At 39.7% G+C, this 17053-nt stretch overlaps 1 protein-coding gene across 1 annotated transcript in view; it reads left to right on the forward strand.

Annotated features, from left to right (window-relative positions):
* ush2a (Usher syndrome 2A (autosomal recessive, mild)) overlaps positions 1–17053 on the forward strand; it is a 201605-nt gene that overhangs the window by 156626 nt on the left and 27926 nt on the right. The window contains exons 68-73 of the mRNA XM_069660129.1: positions 405–603; positions 7956–8063; positions 9310–9493; positions 11591–11748; positions 14710–14868; positions 15159–15321. Coding sequence (XP_069516230.1) covers positions 405–603; positions 7956–8063; positions 9310–9493; positions 11591–11748; positions 14710–14868; positions 15159–15321 — 971 coding nt within the window. The remainder of the gene's footprint in view (positions 1–404; positions 604–7955; positions 8064–9309; positions 9494–11590; positions 11749–14709; positions 14869–15158; positions 15322–17053) is intronic.

A 17053-nucleotide genomic window follows, 5' to 3' on the forward strand; every position in this document is an offset into this window, starting at 1 on the left:
AAACATTGAATTTCCCCTCGGGGATTAATGAAGTATGTCTTCTTCTTGTTCTTCTATATAAATTTGGCACTAGTGTAATTTCAAACATAAAAATGTGCTGCTGTCCACATTTTACCTGCCGATGTCCTTTATTTTTTGGAAGTCACCATCGAATGTCTTTCTCTGATGTCAACTAAATCTTTATGACCTTTGAAAGAGAAGCCCTGAAAGTAGATGAAGTTTTTCATTGGGTTGTGATCGTGTTAACTACATTCATAAATGATAACAGCAGAAATCCATCTGTTATGCACACTTTTTACCTTCTGTAAAATATCAGAAATGTGGCAGAAATGTGTTAAATGTTATAATTTTTGTGTGTTCTCTTCTGTGTGTACCTCTGTGTGTACGTCCATGTGTGTGTTTAGGTGGTGGCAGTGACAGTCCAGGGAGTCCCAGAGGGTGTGCAGCCTCCAGTGGTAACAGCTTTAAGCCCCTCCTCCCTCCATGTGAGCTGGTCTGAACCCGCTCGTCCTAGTGGAATCATACAGCGGTACCACCTGAACCAGACCGGTGTTGGAACCATATTTACACACAGCGATGGGCCCAGAAATTATACTGTGACTGGTGAGATTCTCAGTGCCTCATTTTTCCTCCTTTCTTTAACTCTGTCTCTCTTTCTTAGTTTTCTGTTGTCTCCAGTTCCTGTTATCTCCTCTCCTCCTCTCGTAGCCTTCTGATCCCCATCCCCTCTTTATCCCTTATTTTTCTCTCCCTATTCCCCTTTCCTTTTCTTCCTTTCCTCCTTCTGTTCCTGCTCTTCTCTCTTCTTTCTCTTTCTTCCCTCCTTCTCATCTCAAACTCTTCTCTTACTTGAACTATCTAATGATAAAATCTGATTCCCACCACTCTCTCTCTCTGGCCTGGCCCCTTACACAGACACACAGACACAAACAAACACACTCACATGAACAAGCACAGAGGAAACAAAAACACAGCAAGCACAGACATACTCTCATCTCTCAACACAGTAGACAGGCATGCAAGCTCAGGCTCACCTTCCGATAAACACACATGAGGAAAAACACAGATAAAAGTTCACAAACAAGGGACTCCAAAAAGTACACAACACAAAACTACAGCAAGCACACACACAAACAGACAGAGGTGTCTGCTTGTCGGAATTCTGTAGATCCGCACAAAAACACAGTGGTGTCAGGACTTGGTGATTTGTTGGCCTTGTTTTATCTACACCGAGAAGAAGCTGTGTTTCTGCTCCTCTGCCATCACTCACAACGCGCACACACACACACACACATGCACACTAACACATGCAGGTAAAAACATCGTAACAGCATCGTAAAGCAAACATTTGTTGTCTGTGTAAAACAACATTTTAGTGACACATAGATGTACAAATTTGTGGAACTGAAACAGTTATATTAACCATACATTTTGAGTAAAAAAGTGGTTTAAAGCTGAGGTTTTATGTGTTTTTATTCTATTTAAGTAATACCTTTTGAAGCTGAATTTCAGTGGCATCTCCCTTCACAGCTTTGCTCTCTGCTCCGTGTTGGACTGAGACCAGGCATCGGCTTTGCCAGTAGCCAATAGACTATTCCCACGGTGCCTGTGGTTGGCTTGTATGGTCAGGAGTTGTGTGCGCACGAGCATGTGTGTTTTATGCGTAGGCATGAGGCAAAGCAAACAATGCCAAATAGAGATGGTAATGTGCTGTAATACTGTACCAGCCCCATGTGCCAGTGTAAGCAACCAGCATGCGTGTGTGAAATTCCCCCTGTCCCCCAGTGAGATGCTGGAAAACCCTGCATATTCAGCCAAAACCACTACTGGGGCTCTCTCACTCTCTCCCTTTATCTTTCTCTCTGTCTCTCTCTCCCTCCTCCCTCTCTTGTTTCCCCACATTTGCAGCTCTCTTTGTAACAACACATGTATGATTTAGGAATTGGCTGATGTGTTTTAAAGTGTTGCATATCTGTGTTTTGAAAGGGACATTCTAAATAGCAGTACATTACAAGAATATCCAGGGCGACACATTCTGTATATTGAGTACATATGCAGATGCAAGTGTTCCTCTTCATAGTGATTTATGTGCTGATATTATAATGAGTAACTGCCATTAAATCATAGCCGTTTAAACCGTTTCATACCTCATACCAAGTGCACCTACAGTAACAGAACAGTGAAAGGTGAAAGGTGAAAGGTAGAGGAGGGGAGTGAGGTACAGAATAATCTCATCTCAAAAAAAGATGAGACAAGAAACAACACTATCCGAAGGAGTGAAAAGTGCACATTACTTGTGAGACTTTTGAAGAGAGTGAAGGAGAAAGGGAAGCAGTGGGACGGATGAAAAGATGGATGGATGTATGTAAGTGTTTTCAGTGAAATATGAACAGAAATAATTGCTGTGCTACTCCCTCATCCTTAATGTTTAATACGCCATTATTCATCGTCTCTGCTTCTCTCTAACGGAGACAGGCGCTTAAAGATCTCACACACTCGTTCAGTCAAACCACAGGCAAAGAAAAAGCCTTTTTTTAGTTAAGAAAATGGCGGGAATTTTCCATCAAACCATGTTGGTCTGCACTGCATTAATCTCACAGAAAAAGTATATATGGATTCACTGTTCTTATAATAAAATAATAATAGTAGTGCTGTGATTTTAGATTATAAAATAGCTAAAGCTAAATCTTAGGAGTACCTGTTGCTTTGCAGAATAACGTGTACATTGAATTGAATAGTTCCTTATTTTAGTGCTTTAAAGGTGAAATACTTGAACAGACATTTAAGACCTTTTTTGTCCTGCAAAATGAGTTTCACGTCTTGTAAGCGCTCCCACATTCCCCCAGCAGTGGCAGAGAGAAACTAAATAAGTGCTGAATATTTTCCCTGTGCTCCTAAAATCAATGATAATGTTACAAAAAGCTTAATAGTTCTAACTGGTTTGGAGCCTTTATGATGCCAGAGTCTGAAATTATGAAAAACAAATATGTTTCTTTTCCTTGCCTCAGGAAAAGCAAGAAATAAACTCTTATTAATAGCATTTTAGCAGTTCTGAAAAGCGACACACTATAGAAAGAATTAAGCACTACTGTACAAAGACACCCCATGTGAATCGATATTAAGTATTGCTATCATTAGCTCACGATGAATTATTGCCTGCAATTATATAGATTATGGCATTAATCATGTGTTTAATTGGTCTTTTGTAGGCTCATTATTAATTCAGAGCAGCAGGGAATAGAGTATGTTCTTTTATTTATTAATGTGTTTCCCCCATAGTGCATGCTCTGATTGGTCCGTGTTATAGGTACAGGCATGTAGACATGGGAGAAGGAGGAGAGGAGATAGAGAAGAAGTTTATCTCTTCATATATCGATGCTTTATCGGCCTTTTCATGAGATGTATCAACGTTACAGTGTTTTACCCAATGAGTTTAAACCACAGCATTTAACATCACACAGTTTAACTTTAAAACTGGAACAGCAGAAGCTCAGCAGGCTCACAGTAAAAGGGTGAACGTGACAGTGATAGAAGGATGAATTCACAGATATAGTGGATCCTACTGAGTCGATTAGGCCACAACTCTCTTTCCTGTTAAGGCCCCAAGTCAACCCTCCTTCTGTTGTCTTGATGAAACAGAGACGTATCTGTTGTTAAGATTATATAACTAACATAACTAACTAACATAACCAACTAACATAACTAACAACAAAAAAACTAACATTTAAACACAAAAGATTTACATTTAAAGAAAAAAACTAAAATTTAACCGAAAAAAATTAACATTTAACCGAAAAAAAATAATACTTTTTACCAAAAAAATAACATTTAAACACAAAAAAATAATATTTAACACAAAAAAATTACATTTAAACACAAAAAACTAACATTTAACCCAAAAAATTAATATTTAACACACAAAACTGACATTTAACACAAAAGATTAACATTTAACACAAAAAAATAAAATTTAAACACAGGTAATTAACATGTAAACACAAAAAACTGACATTTAATACAAAAAAATAGAATTTAAACACACAAAAATAACATTTAAGCCAAAAAAAAATTAAAGACAAAAAAATTGACATTTAAACACAAAAAAATAACATTTAACACAAAAAATCACATTTTTAAACACAAAAAATTAGCATTTAAACAAAAACTAACATTAAAACAAAAAATTTACATTTAAACAAAAAAATAACATTTAACAAAAAACTAACATTTAAACACAAAAAACTAACATTTAATACAAAAAACTGACATTTCAAGACAAAAAAATAACATTTAACACAAAAAACTGACATTTAAACACAAAAAAATTAATTTTTAAACACAAAAAACTGATGCTTGCACTCTGAAATCCCAAATATTAATACAATACTAATCAACAAAGTAAAAGCCATCATTGTCAAAGGACTAAAACTAATAATGTTGTAGAATGTATATGTATATGTATATTTATATGTATATATATATATATATATACATATATATACATATTGTTGAGATTGATTGATGTTGATTTGTGTTTGTGTATTCTCATGTGTTTGAAACTATCTTCTGCATGCACAGTGCACTAAGTTGTACCTGCAGGTTGCCTTGTTGCTCTGTGTGTGAGAGTGTGTGAGTGTGTGCCTCTGCGTGCGTGTCTGAGTGTGTATCTTTGTCTGTGTGAACCTGATCTCATTGTTCCATCCCAGACGGTCTCTGCATTAGGGAGCCACAGACAGGAAGTCAAACTCTTAATTATTTAGGAGAGGTGTTATCAAAGCTCTCCTCTCTCTCTCTCTCCATCTCTCTCTCTCTCTCTCTCTCTCTGTCTTTCCATTTTCTTGCTTGTTATTTATCATTTACTTTATTTTTGTCTTCATCATTTCTACTCTCTCCTGTTTCATTGTACCACTCCTCTCTTTCTTCTCCTTCATCTTTTCACTTAAGTCTCTTTCATGTCTTTCTCTGCTGTCCTCACATTTCTGTCTCCTCTTTTTCTCTCCTGCCCGCCTTTTCAACCTTCTCTTCATCTTCTCTTTCACTTCACAGTCTCGCTCTCCTCCTCTCCTTCTCTCCTCCTCTCTTTCTGTCTGTCTATGTAGTGTATCAGGTAGCTGGTTTGGTATTGCGGCCTCTGCCCATCATCCTATCATATTCTCTAATGCAAACAGGGAATGGCAACCTGTCAATAAAATGCCGTTTTAAATCAGTTAGTTTTACCGCACCACAGCGACACACACACACACACACACACACACACACACACACACACACATACAGAGCAGTCGCCCCATCCCCTCTCTTTCTCACACGGTGTCTCTCTCTGACTTTTTACTTGAACTTAACCACCAACTCTTTCCTCTGTCCTACTGCCAGAGTCTTTCCCTCTGTCTCTGTCTCTCTCTCTGTCCTGCACACACACACACACACACACACACACACACACAGACCTCCTCTGTGTCCGGCTCCTCTGATGACACTTGCAGCCCTGTCTCGCTCTGTGTTTTAGCGAGCCGCTGGCTGCTCACATCAAAACGCCCTCCACCCGTTTTTCACTTCCCGGTGATCACTGTTAAAATGATTGAAGCTTCCTCTGTCTTTCCATAATCAAGCACATGAAGCACACGTGTGTATGCACGAGCACGCGCTCATACAGGTACACACACACACTGCAAGGTAGACGTGGTGTTACGTCTTCAGCAGACCAACACTGCCCTCTTCAGGCTGAGGGTAATTTGAAGCACAGAGAAACATCAAAGGTGTTTTTGTGCAGCGATCTTCACATGCACATGTGTAAATGATATCTCTAATTGTGTGTTGTTTTCTGTTGTAAATAGCACGTGATACATATATATATTTATATATTTATATGCGATGAACACTTTTTTGGTCCTTTTACTTTGTCAATGTTTTCATGGAGGGAGAGTTACATTTTTAAATGTTTGCACTTTTATCCGTCCACTTTTCCTCCTGACCAAAGTTTAGGCAGTAATTAATAGACTCAGGGAAGACTATTGAACATTTAGAACATTTTATGTATGCACAGATCTAATCTAATTATAATTTTCATTAGCTCTGAAGCCGTTGCCACGTAAAGTTGTCCTCTTGTAGTTTGTGTTGAATATTCTGTCTAGTTTTGGCCCCATCCTGACCCCGTAGAGACTGTCTGTCTGTCTGTCTCTGTGTGGGGGATTGTAGTGAAGGCTTACTGCTTTATTCAGCGTTGCAACAAATGACATCACTCGCACTGTAGATATCATTTACTATGCTAGAGTGCACACACACATATACACACGCTTAGTTGCACAGTTAAACAGTGTAACAGAGCCCTCACGCTTCAGCCCTGCTACTTTCGTATGGCTGGCAGATTTCCTTTATTTAACCCAAACACGGGGGCAACATTGTGAGAACATTTGCGCGCGCACACAAACACGGACACACATGCACACACACAAACACACACATTGATCAGAGGTTGGGTTAAGCGTGGCGGGCTGCGAGGCATGTTAAGCAGGAGAAAGAGACGTGAGGAAACCTTGGTGGAGCTCTCGCTGTGCATTCGACTGTCTGTGTGTGTGCGTGTGTGCTTATACACACTGAAGGCTGTCTCTCTCTGTCTCTAACACTTCAAATATAAAAGAGTGGAAAAAAATAAAACATGATTGATATCTGAATTATATCATTAGATGTTATTTTACATGTAGTAAAATGTTATTTTTCACTAAATTAAAAGTGTAAACGTGATTTATTTGTGGGATTAAATTATATCTACAACACGTTATAATGTATTTGCTTTTTGTGTCATTTAAACATGATTTAGTTTTCATCTAAAATGTATGTTAAAATAAAACATTTTATTAGGTTTGCAAAGAAGTAATTAAATGTTTCTGGTTCTTAAAACATTAATGTATCATAAATCACTTATATTGTAAAATAGGACCTACTTCTTCTAATAAACTGCAGATTCAAGGCAGAATTTAAAAGAAAGAATGAATAATAAAGAATTTATTACATTGTAATATGCACTGCCACAGCCTGTTTTTGCCGCCATCCTTTTAAAATAAAGTCATTTTAGTTCTTTCTTCTCCCCTTGAATTTGATTTGTAAGCTGTTGTACGCTGTCAGCTAAGTGAATGACCATAAAACATCCAGTCGATCCTCATGACAACATTAAGGATTTGCATCCATCCATTCATCCTCCTGCATCTGCCTCACATCAAGGAGCAGGCAGCAAATAAATCTGAAGGAAACACACGCAGTTAATCACCAGGAAGTAGTTCACACACAAGGGTAACTTTGTTTAGATACATGTGGGATTTTAAGCAACTTCCAGTGTTTAAATTTAACCATAAAAGGTTCAGTATAAGAGCACAAACTGATTTCCTGTGCCTGCAGTTAAAGAACCACTCAGTCGCTATGTGATTTCTTTTAGACTGCATAGCGGGTGCCTATAAATAAATCATGTCTGGACGCTGTAGCCTAAACGCATACCGAGGTATCATAATTATCATAGATCAAAAGCTGATGACATTACAGCGTTGGACCGGTCCTATCCCATGTCAGTTCCGCGGCTGCCCATCTTTACGTTGTTTCATTATTGAGTTATGGCATGCATAATTTAACACCGACAGATATGGATCCATCCGTTGAGAGACTGTGGAAAGAACAGAGGGAGGGAGAGTGAAATGGATAGAGAGAGAGAAACAGAGAGAGAGAGAGACGAGCTAGAGTTAGTGATACGGGCCGGGGAAGCTTAACTCTTGTTCTACCTTTTCCCCTTTTTTTCTTCTCTTTCTCTTTATCTCCTTGTACTGCATATTCTTTTTAAAAAACTCGCCTATTCTGTTAATTATAATGAGAATAAAAAAGATTCTTCACATAATATAATAGAAATGTGTGTGTTTTTCATCCTGCATGTGCTTATAAGTGGAAGATTTGTTCACGTCTGTGTGCTACAGGTTTGCAGCCGTACACAGACTACAGTTTCGTGCTGGTGGCCTGTACAGCTGTCGGATGTGGAGCCAGCGTACCCTCCACAGGACGCACGCTGCAAGCCTCCCCTGCTGGTACACACACAAACACACACACGCACAAATAAAATGCTCAGTCTGATTCCACAGATTAAACACTTCTTTTACTTGTCACATGTCCCGTCCAGGAAATAAAAGAGTATAGAGCTAATGTTTAATATGTGATGAGCACATACAAATAATACATTTGAAAAAAAATGTGTCAGATTGTCAAAATCAGTTTTTTGTTTACATAGATCACTGACAAAAATGTTTAACATTAGTCTAAATGTATTTTTATAAAAGCCCTTTTTAATTTATTGGTGGAGCCAAAACAATATCAGAACAAACACATGCTTTTATTTTGAAAAATACTGAAACATTATCTCTTGTATCTGTAAGTTGGTTTTACAGATAATCTTTATCTGTGCCTCCTTTTAGTGATTTCCTCTTTCAGATATTTTTTCAGCGTTTCCTCCACGCTCTGTATTTGTCTCCTCCCACTGCTCTCCTGTTTTGAATCCCCTCCACCCCCATACCCCCCCTCTCTTGCCCTTCTTTGGTCTCCCTACATTATCTCTCACTACCCTTCACCTTTCTCGCTCTCCTCTTCCTCACAGTGATATCACTTCACTTAGTTTGGGTGGATTTTCATTTATGAGAGAATTAAACTTTCCGTCCTGCATCCACTTCCTCTTATTTGCTCTTTCTGTCTCTTTTGTCTCCCTTCTGTCTCGATCTTTTCCTTCAACATGTTTTCATTTTTCTTCTCCACTTCTCGTCTTCCGTATCTTGTGTCTCCACCACTCAAATCCTCCTGCAAGCTCCTCATAGTTTCTTTTTTTTTCGATCAAAAGCTATAATTCTTTCCGTCCCTGTGACTTTTTAACCCCTCTGTTCACCTCATTTAACCTCACATCTTGTGTTTTTTTGGTTATTTCTCTCTCTTCATATAACTTTTCTCTTTATTATATGTTTATAAACTAAGAAACAATATACATATTCTTTTGAAATGCCTCCTCCCTCCTCTGCCTTATACTTATACTTGTGTCTCACTAGTCTGTGCCCATCATAATTGTATGCCATTGTAAATAACTTAATCTATGTGATTTAAATCAATATATGCTACTCGTTTGTGTTGATATTAAGTGTACACAATTTAATTAAATGCTAATTAAACTTCCTCCTTTACAAAGGCAATCTCTTCTCCATCACTATAAGAATTAAGTATTTTTTATTATAATAATAAATTAAAAAAAAAAAACCTCTCTCCCTCCTCTTCGTTGTGTCTTTGCGTCTCCAGGTGTATGGTCCAGGCCCAGACATCTGATAATAAACACATCTGCAGTGGAGCTGTACTGGGACCAGCCATCGCAGCCTAATGGACACATTTCCCAGTTCAGACTGAACAGAGACGGTCACACTGTTTTTACCGGAGACCACCGTGACCAGAATTATACCGACACTGGACTCCTGCCAAACCACAGGTAGAGAGCAACACACAAGTGAAAGCGTGTAGGCGTCTGTGTGCATGTATGGAGAAGTCACATACTTAACACACTTCACTTGTAGCTCATAATAAATCATCCTTGTGATTCCTAAATTTTCCCATTTGAGAGCGAGTGTGTGTTGATATCGGGGTCACCCTGTTTTAACAGCTCTCCTATCATCTCATCTGTGTCTCTCTCTCTCAGGACTGCACTCTGTATATGTCTGTTTGTGTCATTTAATGAGCAAATATTTGACATGCCAATGACAGACGCAAACATCACCACACACACTCACGTTCAAATCACAAATCAGATCTGGCTTTTGCTTACACACAGCAGTGGAGCGTAGATTTTATTTATCTGTTTATTTTCATTTAACCTTTATTAATCCGTGTCTTTTTCTCCGTGATGGATTTTCTGTTTTAATTATGGGAGTGTAAAATGATACCCCCTCTCCTCCTCTCTCTCTCCTCTGTCTCCTTCTGTCTCTCCTCGGCCTTCTCTCCCCTGAGACAATTTCCCTTTACCCCAAATAGAATTCCTGGGATAACACCCTGCAGTACTCCAATCTCCTCTATATGTGTGTGAAAGAGGAAGAGAAAGGAAGGAGGAGAGAAGATAGGACTGTATGTGTGTGTGACGTTTAATTTTCCCTAATTCCAGATAGTCTGCCAGAAGGCATTCCCGTCCCGACCCTTCGCTTCCCATCACTTGTCTCCCTTCCTCTCACCCTCCCTCCCCTCTCATCTTTTCCCTCTTACCTCATTCCCTTCCTCCTTTCCTTCTTTTCCCAATTTAGCCCTGCGCCAAGAATTACACAGGGAGCACCAGCCCCATTATCCAGGCACACTTGTGTGTTTTTGCCCGTGCGTGTGTGTGTGCCCACGTGTGCCTTTCTGTGTGTGCATGTGTCTGTGCGTGAGACTGCTCAAAGTGGCCATTGATTATTTATGACAATGTTGATTAGCTGTCACTTTGCTGCGGCAGCCCAGGAAGTGTCTAAGATGACGAGAGAATTAACCTATTCCCTCTGGCTGGCCCCGCAGGACACACACACACACACAGCCAAACAGATGCAAATGTCCCACTCACCGATTACCTCCAACACACACACACATTTTACTTTTGATATCCCAAGGCGGTGTTTACATATAAGTAAATATCTTCCCGTGATGAATTGCTGAAATTCATTCTCCCTCTGAAACCTTACACCATCATGAAATAGTCCCTCTCCATCACACTCAAGTCTCCGCTCTGCTCTCCTCTTCTCCTGATTTCTGTCTCATTCTCTCCACTTCGCCATAGCTGGCGTGTTTCCGCAAGGTGTATTTATTTGTTATTTTCCGTGTGTGTGTCTCTGATTGTAATGTATGAGTGGTTTTAATACATTTTCCTGACTGCGTTCTAACCCACTGCAGAGGGTCTAATGGCCTCCTGTTTAAAACGCTCTGCCCAGGAACAATAACCCGACGCCACCGCCTATTAATGCATGTGTGCCGGAGTTTATAGCAAATTAAAGGCTTTTAATGTTAACTGGTGGCCCACTTACACAGCTAATGTAAGCTTTAGCACCAGCCAGCCACACGCTCTTAAAAGGGAAATCTATCTTATGATGTCATGGGCGAAAGAGGTAGAGAGAGAGGGGCGAGAGAGGCGGTGGGACCAATGAAAGAGAGAGAGAGAGAGGTGTATGAGGGAGAGAGGAAAAGAGAAGGACCTCAAGTGTTTGAGCTTATACATACAGGGGCATTTGTACACAAATACACATATGTTTGAATGTATTTGAAGGGCCAACTGCATGAGGCCGTGAGATCTGAATTTATCATAACTAAAAAGACTAAAATTAAAGGGATTTCTCATGAAACAATATTATCAGAAATAAGGTTTCTGATCTACCATGGCATATTTTACACCCATTCAATATTTAACTGTCTGAGCTCTGATCCAAACCAGGTCCGGACATGTCCGCTGTACACATTGGTCCTGTTTTGTTTATAACTGCCCCTTTAACTCTTTCTGCACACTTTTCTCTTCATCCTTCATTCATCCCCCCTCCCTGTCTCCACAACCCTCTTTACCTCCCCACCTCTTCAGGTATGTGTATGAGCTGGAGGCAAGCACAGGGGGTGGGACAGGTGTGAGTGACAAATATGTAATACAAACACCAGTCTCGTGCCCCACTGGGATCCAACCTCCCCACAATGTGACCGTGTCAGGCCCCCACTCCATCTCTCTTGCCTGGGCCCCTCCTGGTGAGTACCGACGGATGGATGGATGTAAAAACATTTATAGCTGAGGGTATTTAGTGAAGAAGGTATTCAATATCACAGGGAAGACTGTTTGAGGTGGTTTGTGTTGATAGAACAAAACTTGTTTACAATTGTTAATGATGATGAATATAGACTGAGATGTATTCTGTCGTAGTAACAGTGCTTATTTACATGACTACCTCAAAAGTCAAAGATTGTTTATCTGCAGCTGTGTTGCATTTACATTACATTACATACAATTCAAACATCAGACCCTGAAACAAACATAAAGTATCATAAAATTATCCTTGAGTATTGAGGTTGTATAATAGGGAGCATTGATAATATGGAATATTAGACAAGTAAAATATACCTTCAGAACCATCGGCTCCTTCCACTTTGTAGCTCTATTAGTGTTTGGATTTTTCATTGACTAGTCAAACTCAGGGCTTATGTTCTTTAACAGCATTTTTTGCCCGGCAGCGCCTATTTTCTAAACAACACCAATGCAGTTCAGCGCTCAGCGTACTCAGCGCAAAAACGCCCTCAACATCAGCTGTTTTTTGTCGCTGCACTCACAGCGCTCTCGTTTCAAAATAGTTGGTAATATTACTAATATACTAAAAGTAGTAACTTTTGGAACACCGCCAGGCTGGTCAATGTCACTTCTCACTCACCGTCCACTTAAAATCAAGCAGGGGCGGGACTTCTGATTGTCAACAACAATGGTGGAGGTCACTCAGAATATTCACCAGAACAATTCATCACAGAGATCCAGTTAGGCTCAATTCAAACCTTTCTAAACCTTCAACACCACTTGTCACGCTGCAGCAACAGATTTTCTAAACATACCCAAAGAATAAATTCATTCTCATTTTCTGCGATTGCATTTAAAGGAAGCTGGAAACAAACAGCCTCCTTCCCCGAGTTATTTTTCAGTAGAACAGTATTACAGTACGCTGGCTGTCACATTCATTGGTTTTTGGAAATCAAAAATATATTTACTCACCGTATTAAACTGAGCAGGGAGAGGTTTTTCCTTGTTGTAAATCCCTTCTTTTTATGATATAAAGAGACAAAGAGAGGGGTCAGACTGAAACAAAGCCCTGACTAGTTTTCTATTCACCTTCTGGCCTCTCAAGACCTGGACACACACACACATACACAGGTTTACATGAGCATACACTCAGGGCTGAGTTTCATGCTTATGGGGCAGTGATTGTCTGCCCTAACCCATCTATCATTGACTATTACTCTCTCATTAGGCTGATTTCCTATCTCAGAAACTGCTTATAGGGCCAACTAGCAAAGACACTTCACTTTGTGGCCTGTGTGTGTGTTTTGTTTCTGTGTATTTGTGTTTATGCCAGCATCTTTATGCATGTGTATTTGAGTGTTTTTGTGCGTGCATATCAGTGTGTGCCTATGTGTGTGTGTGTGCATGTCACAGTGGAGACATTTCCATAGGCAGGCCTATTCTATCGTCATTACGGGTTGATTTTAAAGGTGAGGAAATATCGGCTGGGTTCTCACGCTTGGTTAACTCCCTGAGCCCAGAGTCTGGACTGTTTTCGACTTGTGTGTGTATGCAGAAATGTGTGTGTACGAGTCTCTCTGACAGTGTGTGTGGCTGTGTGTGCGCACATGCAGGAGTGTTTGTGTCTTCATATGCATACATTGACTGAAAAAGCACTGACGTATGGATATTAAAAAGACATTTACTCAAGGATCAATTCTTCTATTGTGATGCTTGTGTCTGTCTAAGTGTGTGTGTGTGTGTGTGTGGGAGACCACTTTTGTATATGTGCACATTTTTGCTGTATGAAAGTGTGCATGCGTATGAAAAATACAACGGCAAATCAGCTGATTGGTTGTAAATAGTTGAACTAAAAAATCACAGTGCCGATGAAACCTCTGACCAACGTGTGTGTGTGTCGACTGCGTTGGTTGGTTAACGCAACCAAAGAATGCTTATATAAAAAGCTCCATGTGCTGAAGTCAGAGGTCTGTGTGTGTGTGTGTGTGTGTGTGTGTGTGTGTGTGTGTGTGTGTGTGTGTGTGTGTGTGTGTGTGTGTGTGTCGACTGCGTTGGTTGGATAAAGCTCCATGTGCTGTCAGAGGTCTGTGTGTGTGTGTGTAGGTGTGTGTGTGTGTATAGGTGCATGTGTGCATATGTGAGTTGGGGGGGTGAATAATTGAAGTCTTTCATTTGTCTGGTAATCAGTTCGTTCTCAAGATATCCAGAGTTCATGAATGTTGAATAACCCATCACAATACAGTTGGCCTGAATTATGGAAAAACCTCCGGTGAGAATATTAACAAAGTCTAGGTGTGTGCGTGTATCCGTGTGGGTGTTGCTGTTTGTGTACATTTGTGTGTTTTTGTCTGGTTGTGAGGCCACTGTGCCGAGTGAAGGAAAGATCAGACAGTTCCAGGAAAAAATATGCAGGCGTACTTGTAAGGAAACATATACTCTACAGAAAGTTACTGACTTACTTTTATTCTTATCTAACAGCATTTTCAATACAGACCACAAATATATGCAATCATTTGTTATTGTTACTATTTTCTGTATGAAATCAGTAATTGTAAAGTCAACTGGGTGTGGTATAGGACGGCCAAAGAGAGACAGGAAATGTGGGGAGTAGAGAGTGGGGGATGATGTGCACCAAATTATCAGCAGACCGGGAGTGTAGCCTCTGTACGTGGGGCGCCTCCTCTACCACCTGAGATAAACCAGTGCCTCCTAAATGCTCTTTTTGCTATTTAAACCCATTGTTAAAATGTTGCACCTGTTTTAAACATTCAAGTTTACCGTACCTCACAATTTATTCCCACTGTCATTGATTTTTGCGGACATATAGATTAAATATGCAGTATTTTCTTTCAGGTCCTGTCTGATAAAGTAAGATAACTATATGCCTTGAATCACTTTTACCGCCTTCATCTTTTCTGTGTCTACAGCTCAGTTCATCAGCAGCCAGCGTGTGAACTACAACATCCTGTTAAATCCAGGAAGTGACAGAGCCAGGAGGCATTTTGCTGGACGAGACCTGCACCTGACTGTGACAGGTCTGGAGCCATTCACCAGCTACTTCATCAGAGTGCAGGCCTGTCAAAATGGTAAGTATTTTGTTATGTTAATATAAGACTCAGTTTGTCAATGATAAAAACAAAGTTACAAAAATCTGAAATATGATTTCCAATGGCCAGTAAAATATAAATCCTGAAGATGCTTATGGCTGGGAGACATTGCTTTGTTTGTTCATGCAGATTTCAGCGATTTCCCAAACTTTTTTCTTCACATATATTATATAAGATCTGTTAAGTTCCATTATATTTCGAAAGAAGTAAACCCACATGTTCCTATAAACGTGTTTTGCAACTAATTGCTGTTGTGTTGATCCTTGCAGCAGGCTGTGGTGTAGGAGATGGTGTGTATGTTTGGACTCTGGAGACTGCCCCAGAAGGTCTTTCACGCCCAACAATAAAGGCAGCTGGCGCCAGTGTCCTGGAGATCCACTGGTCACCCCCTTTTAAATCTAATGGACTTATCACATCCTACCATATATACAGGTAACATACACGCAAAACACATACAGACAACATTTATACACAAATACATAAAAGAAAATGTGCATTGCATGAACCAATACACTGAGCCCTATTACCAGCATGTGCTTTGCTATAAACCACTGAGGGAACATTACACATTTTCCACAAAAGCATAAAATGTTTTATTATCTTAGGTGTGAACAGCCAATCAGTGCAGCACAGTTTGTTTGCTAGTGTCTTCCAAACTTCTCCTTGTTACTGTTTAATCAACCACATTTTCTGATCCTCCACCTCTGTTTTTAAATCACGGACTGTCAACACTTGAGATAAGTTAACCTTCATGTAGTATCATATAGCAGAATCATATAGTCACACATTTTGCCCAACCACTCACTGTAATCTCCAACTTAACACCTTTGGCAGCAGGGTTATAACACTGACATAATGACTGTATCAATGATGCATATGACATTTTGCGTCATCTTTTGTATTGCAGTCTCAAATTTGACAGAATATTTCTTCGTGGTATGCTGGCATTGGTCAGATTTGTCCATCTGAATCATCTGAGTGACAAAATAGGTGGCCACCAGCGTCTGTTTTTAAAAATGGACACAACGGAAACAATCTCAACTTCATTAGATTAGGCCACAGTGTTTAACTCTTTAATCAGTGCTGCTGTGCTGGTGTAGTTCAAACTGAGATGACCAGTACTTGTCACCATCATTGAAGTCCTCAGACAGTTTTAGATAGATATTTTTCTCAAATATTTAACCAGTTACTTTTACACTCAAAAATGATGAAATACAGACAAGCAGAGAAAGGGGTTCAGGTTAGGGTCAGCACACCACAAAGCAGCTGTCACATTCTTGCACACCTGCACACCCGCATGTCTTTAAATGCTCATAGTATCTTCTCTCTAATGGACCAGAAGTAGATCACAGACATTATAGACACATTCTTAGTGTACATATATTATACATATTATCCTTTACATACTAAGATCTGTAGAAGTTTTGGGGACGTGTTTCAGGCAAATGTCTGCCTACCAATCCACGTACTTGGTGCGTGTGCGTGTGCATCTGCGTGTGTGTATTAATGCATGCTGAAGGTCGTGGTCTGCTTGTTGACCAGAGTGTGTGATCTGTATGCAGGGTCAGACTAGACTAAGCCCTTTAAGTCCTCAGGAAACACACATTAGCATAGCAGTTCACACACACACTGACACACCTGGCATGATCAGACTCAGGCAGACAGGCACTGGGGTAAAAACGGAAAATCTCTCTCTTTCTGTCTCTCACACTCACACCTGAAGCCCCACGTAATCACAGACAGACGGGCTTACCAAGACATCAGGGTGCTTGCATCAGCCAGTGACTTACACGTGATGTTTGAGACGTGATGTCACATTTTTTATTTCAACTCTGCACAAACTTTGTGTTTTTCTTTCTAGTTTTCTAAGGTATGCTGAAACATACCATTATTTTGGCAACCATACTTAAGAGTACCTTTTTGGTTGTTTCTACGCTAATCCAAGTACATTTTTAATATATTGTAGATACACTAAATTTAAAATACCATTAAACCTCCTGCAAAGGTGCAAAAAAAAAAGTACAAAGAAGGTTTTATGTATGTAATCCAACTTAGATTGTTTCAATGTAACATAAATTTGTAGTATATTAATTTTGAATCAAAACTACGTTAAAATAACTGCTACATATTGTCAGGAAAAATCCTTTCTTACCTGTCATTTACA

The sequence above is a fragment of the Semicossyphus pulcher genome, unplaced genomic scaffold, assembly GCF_022749685.1.
Source record: "Semicossyphus pulcher isolate SPU_LCO1_2020_fin unplaced genomic scaffold, fSemPul1.0.p SCAF_1, whole genome shotgun sequence".
Taxonomy (NCBI): Eukaryota; Metazoa; Chordata; class Actinopteri; order Labriformes; family Labridae; genus Semicossyphus; species Semicossyphus pulcher.